Raw genomic sequence first — 24,136 nt, 5'->3', positions numbered from 1 at the left:
GCCTGGAGAATATGTAATAGTAAAGTCATATTGAGAGAGATAGTACACTAAGTTCTTCATCGGTTTGTGCTTTTATTTTAAAATTTTACAATGGTTTATGATCTGTGACCTGAAAGTTAAGTCCTATTGTTGTCAATAAATTAGCGCTTCTCTTATTGCGAGACACTCCAAATAAACTGCTTTTTTTTGCTTATGATGGCGAGAATTTCTTTGAAAATTGCACCTGCACCAGGTGCAACTCACCATTGTCTTGTATCTGTTTCAAAAACTGCTCCGACTCCTAAAGCTCTGACATCTGTAAATAAAAACTTTCTTTTCTGTTTTATTACTAAAAGATTATGGATGGGATCAAGAGTCATCGTATGATCTGGAATGTATTTATGATAAAAATTTTTTTTTTCCTAGGAACTGACGAATATTTTTCTGATTTTGAGACCTGGGAAAATGTTTAATAGATTTTAAGTTATCATGATGTGATCTAACAGAATTGTAAGCTAGAACGTGACCTAAATACTTCACAGAAAACTGGACGAATTTACATTTTGATTTATTTGTCATTTTTCTATAGACTTTTGCACTATGTTGTATCAACTTAAAAATGTTTTCATTTTTACCATATATATTCGTAAATCGCTCGAATTCGCAGACGAAATGTACGGAAGAAATCATTTTATGTCATGGTCTATAAATTCGCAAATCAATATTGCAGCTGTGAGTAAATTTCAATTAAAATTCCTGGTAACCCCATTTTAAGTGCGTAAAATAAGAGTCCAATTCCACATACTACATTTTATTGTTGTGCAATTCGATATTTTACTACCGTCTGCATAATAAAATAAGAAAATATATTTTCCAATTCCAGCACACCTCGAAGTTTATAAATATCAAATAGTTTGGATTATTTCGTATATAGTCAGTAGGTTTATTGAATCATGTTCATTAAAAACATTAATAATTGTTTTACAATTTCAATAACCCGTCTTATGGGAAATTTGTTGTAAGAAAACGAATTAAACACATTTTTATCACGGATTTTACATAAAAATGTTATCGTTAATTCCTTTGGCAGATGACCTTAGTAAACAGACTGATAAATTGTGGTATACAGGATGTACCTAACTAGATAAGTCTAATAAGCTTACATTCGTAATTGAAATGTATAAAAAATGGGTTATATTATTTTTTCCTATATATTTAATGATCTTATATTATTACGAGCTTTTATTATTAATCATGATTACGAGCCCCTTCCCATATTAGTTGGCTCAACATTAGATTGGTAAGAAAATTAAATTTTAGGGAACAAAAATAAAATTTTAGAAGTTATAAATGCATCGAAAATTTTTAAATTTCCTAATTATAGAAAATATTGATTATACAGAATAATAATAAATTTTAAAAAATGTATAGAATATATAATATTAGAGATAGTGCAAGCACTCCTGACCACGGCGCAGTAGACGAAATTTGGTTTAGTTCCCACTTCCATGCGAAACGCATTGTACTATGCACTGTATAATTTCATTTACAATAGAACCTTTCTGCCTTTACGTGAATTTGACTCCGCCTTCGCGCAGCTCCATGGTCAGGAGTGTTTGAACTATCTCTAATAAAAAAAATGTGAAAGTTTACCACTAAGTTACATCCTCTTTATTTTTAATGACACACAATTCTTTGAGGTATAGTTTTTATCAAGTTCTAACAAAATTCTAATGTAAACAAATCCCATATTTCTTGCAATTTTGCAATTCGTTGACGGACCTGGCAGGATGTTTTCTCAAAGCTTTTTTGATTTCGCGCCACAAAGTCTCTATCGTGGACAAATCGGGACTGTTAGAAACCCATTCCAGAAGTGGTATGCCATGGTCTTCAATCCATTTTAAACTCTTTTGAGGTATGACAACCTGCGCCGTCCTGTTGGAAGACAAAATCTTCCGCTGATGTTAAACGGATGTATTTGTCCTTGTTTACAATCCCATCGATACAATTATTCATAAAAGATGAGGAAAAAAAATATAAAAGGGAAAAATAAATAAATAAAAAAAAGGAAATAATTCAAAACAAGCTGAATATGTTATAAGGAAAATAAAAATCTAATGTATAATTGTAAAATTAGATATGTAGAAAATACTTCTTTGTAAAATTAGAGCAGGACTATGATTGTATAGCAAACGAGAAGAAAGCAAGGAGCACTCCTTTAGAGCTTCCGAACAAAAAATACAAAATAATTCCATAAAGGTATGATGGCGAATGGACAGAGAATCCGAAGCCAATAATGCACAAACACACACACACACAAAATTATTCATATCTCGAGTTCGACAAAAGCTATTAACATGCTGTTTGCGTCATTTTGATACGAATTTAATCCAGTTCCATTATAATTTACAATAAATATTTTGTTTCCATTAAACATTTTGAAGAAAAACAAATTTTAATTTTTTCTATTCGAAAGTACCCTCTACTTATGACAATTAAAACTAAATGCAATTATTTTATAGTAGATGTAAATTAATTCATCCACACTCTTTCTAATGACACTAATTTCGTTAAAATCTGTTGATCCAAACCAAAGTTATAGGTATTTATCTACAAATACTTTCCCACTCCCCCGCCCTTTATTTGAAAAAATAAAAAAAAGTACTTGAACAACTTTGTGCAGAATTTAGGCCTCTTTCTAGTTTACTTATTTAACACTTGGTATAATTGGGCATATTTCCCAAAAAACTGGTTTTCAAAGTTTTCTTCACAGGTCACGCCCCCTAGCGGTTAACCCAAAAACTTGAAAGTTACGTGCAGCTATTTCTCTTGGCCACTTTTACTAAGGAATTTTTTCTCCTAAAGTTATAACATGATAAGTTTCTGATATATAGCCGAGAGATCGGCTTATTGGACCACCCGGTACAATCCACAAAGCACATTTGGCATTAACTAACAATATTATTGTTTTGATGTCATTTTTCCATAGCTACCTCTGGATTTAACGTAATTATGAAAAAATCAACTTATGTTGACATAAATGAATGCATAGCCAGTGTTTAGTGAAATTTATTTTTATTGTTGAAAATAAGTAAAAATCCATAAGGGTAATGTTAATGTTTTTAATAAATATTATTAAAAATGCTATATTAATTAATATGAGAACTTATAAAAACATTCAGAGTATAATTTGTTTATGGTAATCGACTTAAACTGCAATTTCCATGCGTGGGCCAAGGTGGGTGATATGGGAAGGGGCTGATAAGGGAAGATAATCGATACTGAATGTAAATTGCAAATTCAATTTAGTTTGGACAATAAGAAAACTAAAAAAAAAAGGAAGGATTTAGTATTGATATTATTAGAAAATCTGAATTAATTTCAACCTGTATGAAAATGGCGATAGTGTTACCACTGTATAAAGGAGGAAACTCAAAGCAACCTGGCCAACTTCTTTCCTGCTATTGCTTCATAGATACCGCTAGTCAAAGTTTTCTTCTGTCCTCACTTCTTTTTTATTAAGAATCCATTATAACATGCTTCAGATCCATATGTCTTCTATTATCCTCTCTATAATATGTCAAAACATAAGGGTATATTTATTTTCTCGGTCATTTTATGTCATACACCAACTCTCTTGCCGTCATAGCGTTATTAACTTCAACTCTCACAACTTCGGCGTGATAATTAAAGACTATTCCTAGATATTCTTTCTCTGCATCTTTTATGATTTTTGTATCCAAAATTAGATCTTCTATTTCACTGTTTTCGACCACCAGATATTTACACTTAGATATCTGCGACTTCGTATTCTTTTGGATTTGGTCACCCCAATGAATCGAGTGAAAAGCATCATCCCCTACACTTAGTCCCATGTTTCTTCATTTTTTAACCCATTTCACTAGAGCTCTATCTAAATATATCTTGAAGAGAATAGGAGAAAGACAACGCCCCTATCTAAATCCTTGGGTTGTATTTAATGGACATTTCTTATTTTAATTCTAGGCCAGTTATCTGTTTACTAGTTTTTTTCGGTTTAATAATTTACAATATACAAGTTTAATTCACATACACAATAATAAGCCAAGAACCGTAGATACATTGGTTTTATGAGTACTATATTAATATATTATATTATTTGGTCCCAATATAGAGCCTTGTGGTACTCCACAAGGTAACTTGGTATACTCCACATACAATATTTTCTGCTGTGCTTGGCACATTTTTACCTACCATTTTTTGTATTCTACCACTAATAATATTCCTTATCAAATTGCGTTATCCAAATTAAAGCCATTCCAGTTATCCCATATTGTTCAAGAACTAAAATAAGTATAGTTGTTTTGTCGAAAAAGGTTTTTTAATGTTTTTGTACTAAGGTTGTTTGTAAATAATTCTTACAATTTCGTCACACAATGAATTGGGTTTGATTTGTGTAAGTTGTTAAACATGCCCGGGGCACTCAATTTGTAAGGGCCGCCAATATGAAAATAAAATATTATTTACATTCATTATTTTTTTTTTAGATTTTATAGAATAACTTTGGTTATTTGCATAAGACATTGATTGAATGATTGTAATATTATTTATAAAAAAACTATTTGTATAAAATTGTCAAAATTCATAATAACTAAAAAAAAATAATGAAACCTACGATTTTTTATCGCTTTTATCAGAAAAACAACATTGATGCTGACAAATGCTTTTTAATCTCTTAAAAAGTTTGTTTATTATTAAATCTATTTAGAAAAAAATAAAAGATCAAATTTAAAAATTACGTAATTATCAACAGATTTATGAATGGTCAGCGGTACTATATACTTCACTCATTAGCGTCTGTCATTAAAGCCTCAATAATTAAATAATTTTGGCTTTCTGTAAACTTTGCATAAAACCACTTGCGTGACGCAATGCGTGAAATTATAAAAAAGTTTTGTTAAGTATTCGTCGTGAATTTAATTAATTTTTATTATATTTACGTTACTCAAATTGTTTTTGGAACTATATACATTATGAACATTCAGAATCGGTTTTATTGCAAAGAACATTGTGTGAAAATTAAAATATGCCGGCAATGGTTTGAAGTAGCTATAAACCGGGGACATAAGATGCCTCTCGGGACTATGACTAATTCAGATATCTGACAATTTTTTTTAGTTGTCCTATAAAAAGAAAACCTATATAGCCCAGTCTGGTTATGCAAAAATCATCGATTTCACGGCAAAAATAATCGATTTCACGGCAAAATTTTTCGCAGATATCTGAAGCTTTTAAGACAGGTGGGGGTTACTAGATGACGAATAAATGAAAAAGTACTCGTATTTTTATTGCGTTTTTTTTAAACAATCATTTATGGTCACAATTTGATTTTTTCTCTATAAGTTTTTTCCCTTATATTTTACATAAACAATATTTATATCAAGAATATCTTTACTGATACTCTCAGGTAGTATCAGATTCTCAGGCAGTATTACAAGCTATTCGTAGCCATCCATTGGATAGTTTTCAAAACTCCATTATACTTGATATCAAAAAATTATTACATGATCTAAAATTCACAAAAAAAACAGTTACTTTACTCTGGGTTAAAGGACATAATGGAGTAATTGGAAACGAATTAGTGGATGGTATGGCAAAAAATACATCTGAGATATCAGAAATTACAAATGTTTACTACTTTAAAGATCTTTTTTCTATTATCAGGAGTATTGGCAGGGAAAGATGGATGTCAAAATATAAAGAGGTTCAGAAGACTTCAAGAAACCATTACTTTTCTATTCATCCATGCTTACCAAAAATATTCCCCATTTTAATTTTAACTATAATAAAGTACATTCTTCGTTAATAACCCGGTTAAAACTTAACCATGGCCTCTTTCCAGAGCATCTGCATAGGATTGGAATCTATGAATCCCCTTTCTGTCCTTGTCATGGTAAATCTGTCGGAGATTTGAACCACTTATTTTTCGATTGTCCTAATCATAGGGAACAGACTCGAAGCCTATATCTAGATTTAATTGATCTCAACATTAGCCTACCAGTTAACATCAGCAATCTGTTATCTTATTCTGACAAATCTATATATAATATTCTAATCAAGTTTATAAACGATTCTAAAATAAAAATTTAAACATCCTTATAACAATTTTCTGTGGCAAAAAGATTTTTTGTCTAATGCCATCTCTCTCTCTCTCTCTCACACACACACACACACACACACACAAGAATATCTTTATTTTCCCGTTTTTTAAATTAAAATTGATAAATAATTTACGGAGATATTTGCAAAAAAGCAGTTTTTTTGCACTAATTTATAATTTTATTAATTTTTTTTATTGACAAAATAAAATGTTATTAATACATTTGAACATCTAGGAATTACCGTCTTTTAAATTTGTGCGAAATTTCACCCTGATCGGTCAAATAGTTTAAAAGTTATTTAATTTATTTATCCCTGAGGCTAAATATTTAAACTATTGAACTTGCTCTATTAACAATGATAGACACATTTAGCAAATTTCATAGGATTCTTTAAGACTTAAACTATCTCAGAAATTAAATGCATATTGCGTTTTCATCGAAATTATTTTTTAGATTGAAACACGTAGGCAAAATTTACATTATCTCGGCTTCCATTGCAGCTAGAAGCCTCTTTTTTTAATCTGGGGTAGCTCGTCAAAATATGAATAACTACATAGTTTTCACTGGCCGGGAAATGTGGGAAACCTCAGAAAAATTGAGTCTATTTGAAATTCTCCTTGAAAACTTAATTCTTTTTAATTTGGCTGGAATAGTTTGTTGCAGTAATAATAATGATGACATAATTTTCACGAAATTAAGGAACGCAATTTTCGGCATTTGAAAGAGGTTTCGTAGTTTTTGTACAAAAATTTGTAAACATTGCACTATAACGGGATCCTCTGTGAATTTTCAAAAATATGGTTCAAATTAAGACTAATAGTGGCGAATGGGGAAACCCACAAATTACGCGTTCAAAAAATTAAATCCATAATTGTTACTGACCTATTAGTTCTGAGTGATATGAATATATCATTTATTATGTCTTTATTATGGATATAAATTGGCTCCGAATCCTCAGCTTTTCTCAAATAGACTCTACCATTTTTTTGTCCAACATTATTTGAACTTTTTTCCTTCTTCTTCTTAATTTATGTCATGTGGAATAAGCCTGTGTTTAAAAAAGTTTGTTGCTCATTTCTAGATTGCGCATTTCTTGTCATAGTGTGGCTTATTGGGTACACTGTTATGCTTTTTCAAAATCTATTAAGGCTACATTTGTTTCTCTATTCCGATTTACCCCTTTTTTCCAATGCAATTTTTAGTGTAAATATATTATGGCTTGTTCGTCTAGTTGTTTATTACTAGTAAATCCCTTAACAATTCTAGAATAATTTTTTTCTACCGTTGAGCCTACTGTGCTATGCCCCTGTAGTTCTTCGGATCGGATTTTTTGTGGATATGCGAAATATAAGACTGTTTCCATTCTTTTGGAACATCCTCTCTGTTTAGGCAGCTTTTGAAAAGTTTTTTGAGCATTTCTAGTAATTTTACAAGGCCAAACCGTACTAGTTCCGGATTTATTTCCCCTGGATCTGGACTTTTCCCCATTTTTGTTCCTCTTACAGCCCTTTCTACCTACCCCAAGCCTAAATCCATCCTTTCACCTGTTCATTCATTATGTTCTGCTCACTTTCTAGAAAATTTTCTCTTGTTTCAGTCCATAATTCAGTAAAGTGCTTGATCCACTGTTTGTCAGATGTGCTACTTATTAGCACTTTGCTTTTATCATTCGTCTTTATGCTTATTAGGGTATTCCAGGCTTCCGAGGTTTTAGTACCTCCAATGTGGTTATCTATATAGCTACATTTCTCCTTCTTGAGTACTTCTTGTTTAACACTTTTATCCAATTTTTTTTTGTACTCATCTACTGTTCGTTGACACCTGTTTTGAATTAACTCTTGTACTTCTCTTTTTTTGCTTAATAATCTGTTCAATTTTTTTGTCCCACAAGTACGGTTTTGTCATTCCTTTACGAATTCGTCATTTGTAAGATATTTTTAGCTGTGACATTTTTGCTCTTCTTGATTGATTATTCTCAATCTGGTTTTTCTAAATCTCTTGACTGGTTGTTTCGATTATGGCTGTCAACTTCTTTATATATTATATTGTGGTAATATTAATGTATGTCAGTGTTGCATCGCTTCTTTGTTGAGGTTCCTCACACTAGTTTTTTCACTTTCGACGTAAAGACCATGTTAACAGAGATTTCTTCTGTTCTCATTTAACAGCTTCCCATATTTCTTGGAGTTCACCATTAAGAATAGCGGGCATAGTTTTTTGCACCCTCGCAAAACGGATGTGCTATTATTTCACCTATTCTTGTCTATTGTATAGAATAGGAAGCATAGGTAGATATTTGATGGAAAAAAGTACTGGGATCTATTTCTTCCTGGAGATCTACCTAATCTATAACAGATGACAGAAAGATCGATTTGTACTCGATTCTGTTTTGGAAGATCATCATACAAAATGCAATTTTACAGAATGACTAAAAATGTACTAATATTTATACAAATTCAGAGTGCAGGCCTTGAATATTATAATTTTTGAAACTTCTTGGTCCTTCAATTTAAAGAAGAAACTTTATATAATAATACAAACAGCGTTGACCATTTTTTCCATTCAGTCCATTCAAAGTCTAAGCACACACAAACTCTTTTATGCAATAAGCAAAACAACACTTATCGCAAAATATTTCATGTTGTGAATTGGTGATGAATAAGTGAAATTTTTTATAATAAAATAGTAATAAATACATATTGTAATGTAATTGACTTAAAAAATACATTAATGGTCATTACTTGCTCAACATGAAAGAAAACAAAACAAAAAATTGTAAGATCTTTTTGTAACATTATTTTGACTTAAGTTGTTTTCTATGTGTTGTTGCTAAGGCCTAATTTTCTTATATACATAATTTTGATTCACTAAATATTAATCTTAAAATTTAAAAGTATTTTTCTCTAACAAAATATACTGGTAGATGTAACTGAAATTCTAATGTATTCCAAATACACATTTATTCGCTTTACAGGGACCCCATTCTGGATGGCACCAGAAGTGATTCAGGAAATAGGTTATGATTGTGTGGCAGACATATGGAGTCTCGGAATAACTGCCTTAGAAATGGCCGAAGGCAAGCCTCCTTATGGTGATATTCATCCTATGAGAGCTATATTTATGATACCTACGAAACCTCCTCCCTCGTTTCGAGAACCCGACAAGTGGACCACCGAATTTATAGATTTTGTTAGCATTTGTTTGGTTAAAAACCCCGAAGAACGTGCTTCAGCCAGTGATCTTCTTAACCACGAATTTGTTAGTAAGTAATCCATAAAATCATACACATGATTACTCTCACACTATAATTTAAATCTTGGCTCTACGTTGAAACATTTATTTGCTGCTAGTTATTACTAAATTTTTTACAGAAAATGTCAAATCATCAAGTATTCTAAACACAATGATACAAGAAGCTCATGAGATAAGAGAGAATCAAAGCTACAAGAATATTCACACGATAGCGAATATCCAAGGACTGAATAAAAGTGTCAACGAAGAATCGGTAAGTATTTTGACTTCTGTCAGTTACTTAGAGTACTTACAATGTCGTTTCCTTGTTATATTTAGGATGAAGACGGCGTTTTAGCTAATCAGACGATTGTTTCATGCGCGGACGAAGGTACTTTAGTTCCTAGTAAGGGTGGTACGCTGATACCTCTGTCACCCAGTGGCACTTTGGTAGAAATAGAGTCTGAATTAGGTACTATGGTGATAAACAGTGACGTGGACGATCAAACTATGAAACGTAAGTTTTATTTTATATTTGCAAGTCCTGTACGAATGTTTTTAATATTTAAAACCGAAATCTGTATACTAAATTTATACTAAGGCTTGATATGTAAGGCGATAAAAATGGGGGAAAAGGCCATTTTCCAAGGCGAAGTTTTTTCTTTATTAGTATCAAAATCTCATGGTGTACCAATTAGTTAGCCTAAATTTTTTATATAAGTCCAATTAATATGAGAACATAATATGATGCCAGTTTTGAAAACGAAGATTCTTAATTGTGCAATCATGGATCTCTTTGTTGCATTTTCAACATTACTTAACAGGTTTTTCCTTTGGGTAATTCGTTTTCCCTCGAGGTGCAGTTTTGAGGATTTGTTTTTTTGGTATGATACTCTTGTCCTGCTCATCATTTTTTCTAGATTTGTATAAATCTCTCCTTATATCCGACACTATGGAAACTAATGTCCCTTCCTGAGCCTGTTAATAATTTCCGTTGCAAAAATTTTGTTCTTCGCTAGAATTCCGCTTCTTACTTTTATTTTGACTTGATATTGTTCCAAAAGTATAGGAGAAATATAAATCTTCCTCAGCTTTTCCCTTTTTAGGAGCTGCTATTCGTTACTCTTTATTTATCCCTCTATAGTTCTTACAGTGCTGAATGTCCCCTTTAAATCTTTATATAGTGATGCCATCACGCTCTCCTTCCAACCATTGGACATTTTTCCTTCCTCATATATCCTGCTCATTATTTGCTACAACACATCAACCTCTTCCTTTCCTAGAGCCTTCCAAACCTCCACAGGTATTCCATAAGGTCCTACAGCGTTATCATTCTTCATCCTATTTAAAGCCGCTGTTACATTCTTATTTGGGATCCTGCATCCTCTGTGCCTCCTCTGGTGCTCTTCATTTAGCAACTTTAAGAATTACTCATACCATATTTGCTTTATTTCAACATCAAATCTTAAGACTCTCATCCATACTCGCTGATCCATTACTTGGTTTATAAATGCTGTATAACCTTTTGATCTCGTCGGGTGTTTCCGACTTTTATCTTGTATGTATCCTCATCTTCCTCTGTTTCAGACCTCTCATACCTCTTTCTTCTCGTTAACTTTATGTTGCTCTTCTTCGTTCCACCACCAAGTTTATTTGTACCTAGGAGGCTCTTTACTATACAGCTTTCAATGATTGAATAAGTCTTAATATAAGAGATGCAGTCTGGTGCCTCCAGTGGACTCCTAGTAGCAAGGTACAATACATCTTTATATTCTGTGTTGTTGCTCCCACAGTCCTCTAGCAGCAGTCTACCAGGCTGAAACCTCATCAACACAAGTTGGAACAGCATGATGGGATTCCTTGTTCGTTAAGAACAATTCTCCCAGTTTATTAGTGTCTTTGTAATGAATCTTCTGATATTATCTACTGTATTTAATGATAATTGACCACACTTTCAATAAAAGATATGTTAACATTTTTATTTCCAAATATAACCAGATGTTTAATGAAAATTGTGGTTTATTCCCTTTAAATAAGTCAACAATGTAGAAATGCCACAATAGTTTCCGCACCATTTGGATATTAGTTAAAGTCAATAATGTTTAAATTATAAATGGGGATATTTATTGTTACAGGTCATGACACCAATTCACAGGGTGGAAAGAAGTACAGGCCAATGTTTTTAGAACATTTTGATCGAAAGGAAGCTGAAGTTAAGGTAACTATTTTGTTCTTTCCATTTTCTTTCTTACAGTGACCAAATTTTCATAGTATAACGTATTCTTAGTATAGATAAACTGAGGACGTTTAACCTTTTCACTGCGGGAACCGGATATACACGTAAAATAATTTCGTGCCCGTACAACGGGAACCGGCTAAATACGCGTACCCTTTTTCGGCATTCGCTGCGGAAACCGTATGCATCAGATACTGCTTCCGTATTGTATGTTGCCTATAGAAAAGAGTTAAGCATATTATATCAAAATTTACAATACATTTAAAAATTTTATGCTTCACTGCGGGAGTCGTACAAATCCGCACCTTTTTACACAGGCACGCACTACAGGAATTTACTTGTAAAATCTTAGGATTCCCTTTCGCCGTATTTATGTACGATAGTTTTTAGCAGCGTATTTTAATTTATTTTCTTTAAGAATTTAATTGTGTGAATTACTACAGCTGCTGATAAACCTATTTGAAAAATAGGAAAAAAACCGTCGAATTATGAGTTTTAGTAAATACAATAGAATTGTTATCATATTTCACAGAATGGTTAACAGGTAAGAAATATTCAAATTGAAATAATTTTATTACCTATTGCATTAATTAGCTAATAGTAAAGACGGTTCGAGACCGCTTGTCATATTGTAGGGAATTGTTAAAAGATTTTTATTTACTACCTGAAATTTAAGATATAAATATTTTAATATTATTCAAGTTGGACCGAAATGAAAGACTTATTGTTGTCAAAACATATTTTTTGGATTAGTTCTATAATAAAAAGAATTTATAATACTTGACCATTTGAAAAACCTTTTAGGATAATAATATTTTATGAATATTCAAAGAAGACGTAAACTACAGGCTTGATAATGTTAAGATTATTTCTTTTAAGCCACAAATGAATTCTGCATCTCTCCTCCGGTTTGCGTGCAGCATCTATTTCTATTATGATCATAGTGTTGTACACCATTCTGTACTAGTAGTGTATTTTTTTTTACAAAAATAAGTGGGTGCTTCTTAAATTTAGATTTCTCATACATTCTTGTCTAATAAAAGTAATTGCTGAGTGAAATGGCTCGTATACTCAAATATCTTAGCGAAAGTGAACTATATGAAATTTTAATGGAAAGTGACAGTGGAATGAGTGTATTCTTGAAGAATCTGATGCAGAAAGTAATGAATCTAGAGAAGAAAATGATAATGAAGAGACTCTACCATCATCAACACAGGTTAGTGAAAATAGTGCTTTAACTTTGGAATCTACTTCTCTTCAACAAGCTAAATGTGAAAAGATTCCGTTATATAAATGGAAAAGGGGAGATCTACAACCAACAGTTCATAATTTTAATGACAATACATCATAGTGTTTGAATGAAAATTTAAAAAGTAGTCCAAGTGTTTTAAGTAGTTTCAAAACATTTTTTGCTTTGACTTTTATGAAAGCAATGGTTGTTGAAATTAACAATTTTTACAAATTCGTTGTGGAACATAGTGATATTGAACAAAATTCTCGTGTCGCAACAAATTGGAAAGACACTGATGTGGATGAAGAGTATTGTTTTCTATCTTTGTCGTTCCTTACATTGTCGTTGTTACGTTTTTCAGATAACAATAACGTTGCCAAAGAAGACTCCCTTTTTAAGTTGCGAATCGTTATAGACCATTTAAAAACCGTTTTTCGTAGATTTCTATATCCAGGCTAGCATTTAAACAGTATATACCCTCTAAAAGGCACAGATTTGGAATTAAATTTCACTTTTAGGTGACTGTGAGGGAGGCTACAATTTGGATTTTATCATTTATACTGGGTCTAATACTGACATTAAAATCTTCGATAAAGACCTAAAAAAGACATAGTCTGTAATATGCCTCTATGCATTACGCCATGTTTTGAAAAATACCATTGTATAACAAATTTTAAATTTTTTAATGTAGTCAAAACTTTTATTTATATTTTGCATTTGAATGTTTTGTGTACCATTTGTTTGTAGTTTTTTACCTTGTTGCTACAATTACTAATAATAAATAAAATAATGATAATTTTTCAGTATATTTAATTTTTTTTATTTTTCAAAAATCTAACAGCAACAAATTTAAAGTTACTTGTTACTTCTACTAAATTGTAAATACAGTCCTGAATAGACTGTATTGATACACTGCGTGAACCGTATTTATACGCCATAGTACTTCATCGACTGACTGCGGCAACCGTGTTGATCAGCACGGGCATGAAACAGCCGTACCAGAAACCATACTACTTTTATAACTAGCCGCAGTGAAAAGGTTAATGTTGATACTCACTATGTATCGCACAGGACTTTGAAAAACACGAGAAACAAGGTGAAATTCCAAATTTGAGACAGCAAGATGACTTTTCTTGCTTTCAAACTGTTCTTTTCGCTCTGGAAAGATCAGCACTTTTTATCAGAGATTTATTCCCCTAAAGATATAAATGTTTAGGATAAATATCATGGGTTCAACGCATTTCAAACATAGAAGTCTTACAGAATAGCTCAAGGCGAAGGTGACTTGAATATCTGGCGCATCTAATGAGAGGGAGCAGCCACTGAATACTACAGTTAATACTCAACAGAAAGATTGAGCGAAAAAGTGGACTTGGTAAGAAGAAATATTCATGGCTCCAAAACCTTCGTCAATGACTGGTATCAGCAGATGAATTGTTACTTGCCGCGCAAGATCGAGAACAATATCGGCCTAATTTGGATACGGTACTCAAAAGAAGAAGAGGCATTTGAGGCAGTAATAAACCTTTTCTATTCTATTCATATCATGCATAGTAAAATTTTGTCAACACACTAACAATGCAACCAAAGTGCATATAATCTCACTCTTATTTACAGTTTTCTATACAAGCAGGAGCCTTACTTGTCAGTGCATGCATTTCCTGTGTCCAATCACTGATATCCACATACCTTGGAATTCAGAAGGATTGTTTATCTTATATTAAATATTAAAAGTCTTTTCTTTGCTGTTCTAGGGAAATGGAGTGTCTAGTCCTATAACACTAGACACAATTGACACTTCAACCGAACAACAACATTTTCAAAGTAACGTTCAGGTAAAGCTAGCAGAACCGCCTTCCCCGATACAGCAGGCTCAACCTATAGAACAAAAACCCCATTACCATCAGCCTTTCACCGATGGAGATTTCGAATTTGTAAGTACCAACATTTAAAAATATTAATTGACTCTTTATAACGTTTCTTGTTAGGGTAATTGTAAGCTCCAAATTCAAGAATTTCGATACTTTGCAATATTTTCTTAATATGTGTCGAAGAAGTAATTTGTGGAACTAGAGGATGGTAGAATCCACAATCGCAGATATGATACACTGTTACAGATAGGTGTGTTAGGAATTGGGAAAAGGTGAAAAAAAGGAAAAAATTAACCTTTTTCACATATGAAGTTAAAATAAAACCCTGAATTCGTAAGGAGTTTGCGGGTTTTTGACAGATTATTGATACTTTTTCTTCAATTTTCGGAGAGTTCAATTCTCCAAGATGTATCCTATCTAGTATCTTTCGGGATCTGTTTTTCCTTTAGCTTGCTAAATAAAATATTGCCCATTTACTGTATCGACATCAGCAAACTTTGGAGATGTGGTTTTCACTTTTTTACATCCCTTATTCTGTGTATCATGCTAGTGTTGGCAACTGTTAGGTTTCGCACTGCTCGCTGTAGATCTTCCAGCGTTGATTCTGAAAAGACAGAAAAGATTTGATTTCACGTACAAAGCGAACGGCTATGAATAACTGTTCTGATGAGACTTATTAAGTCGAAATACGTATCAACAGATACATAGACGCTTTGTACGTGAAATCAAATCTTTTCTGTCTTTTTCATTTTATTCAGATCTACTCTGTATGAGTACAAGAAACAAATTAGTTAAGGGTTTCTGCCTAGTTGAGGAGACATGTCGTGGAATGCAAATTTTAGATTCCCCATGTCTCTATTAACATCTTTATCAACGTCTGGCTATGCCTTGCAATTTTTAGAAGGCTCCAGATTAAAGCAGAAATCTGAATTTGTTTCGAAACTATCTTACCGATTTTTCTATCAGATGTCGCTGTTGCGTCCATAGCGAAGCCATTTTATTGTTGCTTCCTAATAAGACAGAGAAGATTATTTTTCACGTTAAGAACGGCTATGAATAACTGTTCTGATGAGACTTATTAAGTCGAAATACGTATCAACATATACATATACGCTTTGTACGTGAAATCAAATCTTTTCTGTCTTTTTCACGATATATATTTAATTTACGATTGTTCTTCATTGTAATAATGAATTTTTAATTCTCAACATTTAATTATCACATTTAATAAAATTTGCTTAAGGACAGTTTTGTATAGAAAATTTCCAAACAGTAGAGAAACACCCTTATATTTATATTTTACTCTTCACTGTTATGAAATCGACTAATAGCATTTTTGTTTTAGTTGAAGTATTTAAGTTTCGAGGAACTGCAACAAAGAATGAACACTTTAGATCTAGATATGGAGAGAGAGATTGATGAACTTCGCAAAAGGTATCAAGTAAAAAGACAACCAATTCTTGATGCAATGGACACAAAACGCAAGAGATCACAGAACTTCTGAAGAATATTCTTCTATCGATTGTTTTAGGGTGCTCAAAAAAATTATTTTATACCTATTTTGATTGTACAGGGTGAAGCAAAGTTTTATACGCATTATCATTGAGAACTCATCAAAAGAGAGATATTTTAAGAAGGTTTATATTAAGAGAGAATAAGGTACTAAAGTTTTTATTATTATTTTTTAAGGTAGTTTTAAAGCATTTTTGACGAGTTCTTCAAAATTTTGTTTAGTGTTTTATTAAAGTTTTTTATGATCAGTTTTCAGAATCTCTGGTTTTTGTTAAATGTATAAGTATTATAAATAGCATGTGAATATGTAAATTAACTTCATTTAAATTAACTAGTTAACCAGCTTTTTTATGTATTTAGCCTATTTTTCACATGCCAATTATTTTAATGTTATTTGCAATTTCTCTGGAATCTACAGGTAATCTTTTTGACTCACCCTATTTATATATAGTAAAATCAAGAATATTGTAGGAATAGTTGCTATTTAGAAATAAGAAAAAAAATAAATCTGCCTATTACATAAATGACACTGACAGCTGTCAAAATGGCTGTCACTGAAAACAGTTTTGTTATTTTTAAAGATCCTTCTGGAATGCAAATTTGATTTTATGATTTTCTATACACTATTTTCGTCTGCAGTACTAATAAAAAAAAGAACTTAATCTTTTTTTATATATATTTTCCAACAAAATTTACCTGTCTAGCGCATATTTAAGTAGAAATGTTCTAACGTTCATTGTAAAAGATAAGGGTGGTTGTTTTTAGAAGTAAATATCTTTCTAACGTATTAATCCAATCAAGAGGTCCAGTTTTCGCTACACTTGAGTCAGTAATAATGACGCATATTGTTCTCATCTTCAGTAGTCGCCCTTGATATACCGGAGGTATATCAAGGGCAACTTAATGTATTCTCTAGCAAAACAAAGGCTTGAAGATTATCTTTACTTAGAATTTCATCGATGGAACCATTCAACCAAAAATAAACGTCATCACTGATGAAGATGTTCTTGTGAAGAATTCAAGGAAACTTGAATTCTTGTACAAATTGGATTGTCAATGAGAACACCAAGGTAAGATTTGTAAGAAAATGTTTCACTAACATGACGCCGCTGTCTTTGTGGGCGTGGGCAGGAATGATTTTTCCTCGATATTGGTGTTTTACAGCAACAAAAACATGGTACGTTTTATGAACAGAGCCATAATTTTTGAAATAAGCCTGAAAATTCACAAGGCGTTGTCGGGCGTCAGTCTATTAATAATGGCATTGACAGCTGTCAAAATGGCTGCTATTTAAAACAGTGTTGTCCAGTTTTATACCACTTGAAAGTATATAACAGCATTTAATTCATGTCACATTTTTGAAGGACTTTTTTGAATATATGTTCAGAATACTAATTAAACAAAGGATGTATCATTGTTAACGACTTTGTAGCTCACGCTTTAAGATATTAAGAAATACAGTGAAATCAACATGTAAGTTTCATTGACAGGTTGTTTCTTCTTGCATTTATTGCTACTATATTCTTGATTTTACCTGTATTTGCCATTTATAATATTTTATTGTTCAGTGAATGTCTCAGCAAAATATGACAAATTTTTGTAGAGTTTACGTTTGATAGTTTTGTTGATCTCAATTGTTAAGTTTTGTTATTTAAATTACGCTCTAATCCATAATGACTTATTCTAGTCATTAGCGCGGTTAACCAATAGGATTCTTTAATCTGAATAGTCGTCACACATAAGAAACACGTAAGATAGCAGTATTTTCTAGTTTTTAAAAGTATTAATGCACGACAAATTCAATAAGATCAGAACTACTCTGAAAATTTTTACTAGTATCGTATTATTCGCAAATACAGACTGCGCCACGTTTATTATACATATATAGTAGGTGGCCCAAATTAAACAATTACATTCATACGTTGAAATCTAGTGACGAGAATTATGGCGAACTTACTAGTATATGGGAATAAACTAAAGCGTTTCGCACTCTGTATATTCATTATTTTCCTACGTATTTATTCGTTAATAAGTGTTCAAATAAGAGACTGACCCGGTGAAGTATTAAAAGTATTCTTCTTTTACCCATGAAGTCTGACGACTAAAAAAGACACGGTGTAGTTTTCATAGACTTGTTTCAGCATTCAATTTTTAAAAATTTGAGAAATTCACATTAAAATGACAAGAATCAACAAATCTGTAACTTTTGCAAAACTGTTTTACGAAAACATCTGAAACCAACCCCAAAATGTAGCTTTTTATGGCTTGATCTAAAATTTTTCTGTTTTCGTTGGTTTAATGTTCCAATTTTGACATTTATATATCGAGTATTAATCTGATTGTATGGTAATATTTATTCTCTTTTAATTTAGCCGTGAATCGTTCTATGGAATTGCAAGCGAATCTTTCTTGTAGGGTTTTCCTTGATTTCTTAGTTCTCTCCGGTTCGAAGGACCAATGTTTATCCCTTGTTAGTCCTTATTGATAAGAGAACTATTAATAGGAACGAACAAGCCTTTAAAATTTTGTTTAAATATTCTAATTTGTCTTTCTCTTTTTTGTTTTTCCATATTTTTGCCTCCCGCGCTTTTCTCACGGTTCGAATTTTAGTCCCTATTGGTAGGACAACTATCAGTAGGGACTAACAAGCTTTAACATTTTGTCCTGAGAAACACGGATAAAAGGTAACAATTATTTATTAAAGGGTAAACATGTAAAATTTCTATCAATTTTTGAAATTCTTTTTGTAATTATTCAAATACAAATAATGGTAGATTTAATTTACTTTAAATTTCATCCATTATTTGCGGTTTCGTGTCAACATTTGTACATCTGTCCAATATCACTACTCTCTCTCCAATATATTTCCGATTGCTTCATCGCATTTCTGTGTCGGTCTACCTCTTATTTGATTTTCAATATTTTTTATTCCCAACGCTTTTCTCACGGAAAGGAATGTCGTATCACTTGTTAGGCCCTATTTAAAAAGCAAAGGACTATATACTTGTCAAACTGAAATCTTATTAAATTTTTAAATATTGAAGAAACAAGTCCTTGAATTGAATATATACTGAAGTAAATCAAGAGTTTCCATAATATGGAATTTGTTATAAATTGCTAGACCACTTACTGCTATTCAAGTTTGACCCACACTTATAATTTACCTACCAAATTATCCTTGTCATCACCGGTTTTCCCTATATAAAAAACTTAATCGAGAAGGAATTTAAAGCTTCCGACCATTCATGGGTCCATTTGGTGATCATGTTGAACCCGATACTGAGGCAGTTTCTGCGGTGTTTCTTCTTCTTCAGCCGACTTTTGATTGCATCTTCTATATAGTTATGTATCGGCACCACCGTGTCGTTAGGGATCTTTTTACATTCTTTCTGTTTGGGGCTGTACTACTTCCCGAATCCTAGACTTAAAACATATTTTTGAAAGATTTTTCAATATTTTGCAATTCATCTCGTTCTGTCCTTTCTCGTTTCTGCACACCTGTTTCTTATTTTTCGGATAAACTGGTAATTGAATCAGTTGAGTTGGTTGTTCTGTTTATCCCTTTTAAGTTTATTTTCTCGTATATTTGGGGTTGTCTTCGTTTTGTACGAATGTGTGTACATACTCTGCTTCCTAGTTTTCATTTCCTTTATTAATTTTCATTATGGGCGATCGATATGAAACTACATCCAATTTAGAATCTAGTCTGTCTACAGTCTCTTGGTTCGAAGTGATAGTTCGTTTTAATCCTTCGTTTTTTGGCTTTTCGGTCTCCTATCATCTATTTCCTTTTGTTTGTCTCTAGGCATGACATATCTGTACCTGTTATCGATGTTTCGGAGTCTTTTCTAACTTCTTTTATTTCAATATTTTTAACTTAAGTTATTGTAGATAAAGGTGGTTTCTTTTATCCCATTGACAACTGTTCAGTTGGTTTTTTGTTGTATGCATTTGACATCAAATTTCTCCAATCATACAACCAGTTGAGGAACTCATAGTTGTTCAGTATTTTTGTACCAACATTTGTGTCATTAATGGCAGAAATGTCTGATAAGCATATCTGTGTGTCTTCCTTTATAACATTTATTTACATTTGTTTTAACTTTTCCTATATCTGCTAGTGATCGTTGTTAGTCGGTTTTGTCTTCTTCTATTCACCATTTTTCTCTTATCAGTCGGTATAGATAGCAGTTGTTCTATGTATGTTATTGCAGGATTTTCAATGGGTTAGTTCTTTTGTCTATTGTGTCCATCTCTTTAATAGATGCACCATGTGCAGAATAAGTAGTTGATCTGTATTTTTAGAATTAGAATTGATGTCACTCTTAACAAAATGTCTGCATTTTGTGGAGTTTGATCTTGTTCATCAGATAAAATCGCAATTTGCTTTCTTTTAATTTTTTTCTCGATCCTTTTTGTACAATCAGAAGTATCTCTTTGGTTTTCTTCTGCAATTTTCCATTCTGTTGTATTTCTTGGGTCATTTTCATCTGTTATTACCGTTTTTATCTTATATAACCCGATTTTATTTCTCTTAGTTATTTTTTCAAGAATTTCTTGGAGTATCGTCAGTTTGCATGATATCGAATTTATTGTCTTGATCTAAAATATTCTCCCGCAATAGTTTAAGTAAACTTAAACCATTTCCTGAAAATACTCAGATCAAGTAAAGATGAAGAATATTCTAAAATAATATTTATAAACAAGCTAAAATATACATAATTATTTACACCCTCACAGTACTTTAGTTTATTTTTTCAATCTAGTGGATTTATTGTTGATTAGTGTTATTCCACCAGAAATAACACTAAGCAACAGACGACAAGAAGAGAAAGTCAACTTTTACTTTAACTATTACCTGTATAATCTTCTAAAATAATTCAGAATGTATGTGCTATTATTCCAGAATAAATAACATCAAGTATCACAAGACAAGAAGAAACCATATTATCTTCAAAATATTTACAAGGAAAAGTAATTCGATACCATCCATAATGAGGACGCTCCTGACCTACGTGAAAAAGTAACTTTATTAAAAATAAAACCGAGTAATATAATACAAAAAGAGTAATAACAAATGAAAATGATATAAGAAATCCAACAGAATGGTATACCGTAGAAGAGAAAAGCATAGAGATAGTTCTGATTGTACCAAAAGGAAAGAGAACAAATTAAGAAGACAACACATTCCGGTTTTATTTGCTAAACAAGATCAGAAACCATACAAAGCAGACATTGTTGCTGAGAATGACATCAATTATAATTCTAAACATACTGATCAACTAATTGTTCTGCAAATGATGCATCTATTACAGAGATATGAACACAATATACACAAGAACAAACCAATTGAAATTACTTCAATAACATATAAGGAACAAATGCTATCTGTATTGATTGGTTCGGGAAAATTAAGAATAGAACGAGAGAAAACAGAGTCACAAAGATCATTAGCAGAGATAGACATTATTAGATAGAAATTGAAACAAATGAAAATACTGTGGTATGACGAAGACACACAGAAATGCTCATCAGACTTTTCGGCCAGAAACGACACTGCTGTTTATTGCACAAATACCGAACCACTATTAGTTCAACTAGTTGTGCTATTAGAAAAATTTGATGACAATATTTATAAGAAAAAACCGACTTAACAATTGGCAGTAGAATACAAGAAACCACTTTTATCTACATCAATTAATGTTGAATATTTTGAAATGAGAAAAGGCTGAAAAACACCTGCATCAGGTACAGAAATGTCATGCCAGAGATTTTCAAAAGAAAATAGATAGTTGAGAAGAAGTATGTAGAAAAATGTGAAAACCCAGAAAATGAAGCATTCAAACAAACGGTTTCATCAAACCACGAAACTGTAGATAGAGTAGATTCTAGACTGCATGTAGCTTCATATCAATCGCTTATAATAATAAAAAATAATCAAGGAAAAGAAAACTAGAAAAAAGATTTTGTACGAACATTCGTAAAAATGAAAATGACCCTAAATATATAAGAAAATAAACTTTAAGGTATAGATAGAACAACCAACCAACAAATTAAATTGCCAATTTGTTAGAAAATCAAGATACTGATATGTGTGGAAACAAGAAATTTCAGAACAAGAAGTGCAAAATATTAAAAATGTTGAAAAATCTTCGAAATAATGTTTTAATTCTAGAATTCGGGAAGTATTACAGCCTCGAACACAAAGAAGTGTTCAAACACAATATCGAAAGTGTTCAAAATCAGGTACAGAAATGCCAAGCCACGAGATATTCTTAAAGCCAATACATAAATAATAGATGTAGATGTATGTGAAACTCGAGACAATGATTACATCGATTACAGAAAAAGAAAACCAGTGATGACAAAATATCGCTAGAGAGAAGAGAAAAAACTAAATTCTTATTATCTGCGAACGTTGTACTTAATGGATTGGTTGAATTTGATAGGCGTGTTCTATAAGTAGGACATGCGCCATAATTATACTCTATTTGTGAAAGTGATACCGGTTATTATTTGTACCAGAAATCTGCAAAACTTGGAGTTTACAATTTAACATGTTATAAGTTATTTAACTTGCTTTTCGCTATTTTTAACTCCATACTAAACTCCCAAAACTGTTTCAAAAATTGTCCAAAAATTGTTTGAAAGATTTTCGGACTTACTTTCATGGAACTACTACTCTGATCATTTTGTGAAGCTCTGAATTCCGGTAATATGTATTAGGTTTCGGTATAATTCAGATAATTATCCAGTAAAAAGATTTATTTCACTCAATACCACCGGTTAATATATTCGTTATTGATATTGATAACGAGTACATCGTCAACAACTAGAAATAGTGAAGCAAATAAATTTCCAGTTCGATGCAGATCTTCTGGTGCATTAGTTTATTTACCTTTACTTTTTTGTCGTTTATGTATAGGTACAACCAAAGGTTTATTTTGTACAGACTTTTCACACTACAATAATTATAACGTTAGATTTAACCTCTGTACGATAAGTACGCTTGCTGTGCCTTTAGTAGATCTAAGTAGTTTTTTAGATTTAAGTAGGATTGTAATCATATTTTTTGATGATCCTGAATAAAATTAACTATATGACACTCACTAGTTTTAATTTCTCTTTTGAACATTTGACTCCATACATTTTGATATGAGAGAACAGAGTAAACAGAAAACCTAGAGAAATAATCTACAGGGAAAGTAAAGCAAATACTGAGAAGAGATATGATGTATAATGGTAGGTGACGTGTCTCTGCCTTTTTGTTAATCCACTAATGTTGGTACGTTCTTATTGCTGACATCTTCTAGTATTGGCAATTGCTACATTCTGCTGATGGGTTTGCTATACATTTTTATCTTTTCACTGTCTCTTGCTTTCATGACTATTGGTGATTCTGATGCATCTAATACTAAGTACATTAATGTAATTTTTCTAATATGGTATTGTCATCTGTGTTATGTTGTTTTCTTTGTTCAATCTTATAAAATTCCTTGTTTATAAACGAAAACCGGTAATCATTTTTTTCTTCCTGATATGCATTAACACGTGTTTTGGCTCTTATCATATAATGATTGGATAATTCCCTTTTTGTTTATATTGTGGTTTGAGCGGTTATTTAAATATCTGTTTGCGTTAATTGGTTTTCTGTCAAAATTGGTTGCTATCCTGTATTCACTTTTGTGATTAATAAATCCAAATAAGGAAGTAAGTTGTTCTGTTTCAATGGTGAATTATTATTGAATCTTCTTTACTGATTATGTCCAGCAGAGAAGTATTCAATACTTCTGGTCCGTGGGACTAAATGAGAACACATCTACATATCTCCACTATAATGTGGGTTGCTGATCATATTTAAGCAAATTCCTTCATGAAAATGCTAGTAGTGGACATGGAGTCAATGCTAGTGAGTCCAAGGATAAATCGAGCTTAA

The 24,136-nt window shown here is 31.8% G+C and overlaps 1 protein-coding gene across 1 annotated transcript in view; it reads left to right on the top strand.

Annotated features, from left to right (window-relative positions):
• Positions 1–23,305, top strand: part of LOC140452500 (serine/threonine-protein kinase 3-like) — a 35,992-nt gene extending 12,687 nt beyond the window's left edge. Inside the window, exons 3-8 of the mRNA XM_072546803.1 lie at positions 9,094–9,381; positions 9,491–9,624; positions 9,690–9,867; positions 11,486–11,568; positions 14,572–14,751; positions 16,034–23,305. Of these exons, the coding sequence (XP_072402904.1) occupies positions 9,094–9,381; positions 9,491–9,624; positions 9,690–9,867; positions 11,486–11,568; positions 14,572–14,751; positions 16,034–16,192 (1,022 nt within the window). The 3' untranslated portion in view covers positions 16,193–23,305. The remainder of the gene's footprint in view (positions 1–9,093; positions 9,382–9,490; positions 9,625–9,689; positions 9,868–11,485; positions 11,569–14,571; positions 14,752–16,033) is intronic.
• The last annotated feature ends 831 nt before the right edge of the window (positions 23,306–24,136 follow it).

Source organism: Diabrotica undecimpunctata, chromosome 10 (genome assembly GCF_040954645.1).
Source record: "Diabrotica undecimpunctata isolate CICGRU chromosome 10, icDiaUnde3, whole genome shotgun sequence".
Lineage (NCBI taxonomy): Eukaryota > Metazoa > Arthropoda > Insecta > Coleoptera > Chrysomelidae > Diabrotica > Diabrotica undecimpunctata.
The sequence above is the reverse complement of the archived record's forward strand: the minus strand, read 5'-3'. Positions and strand labels throughout refer to the sequence as shown.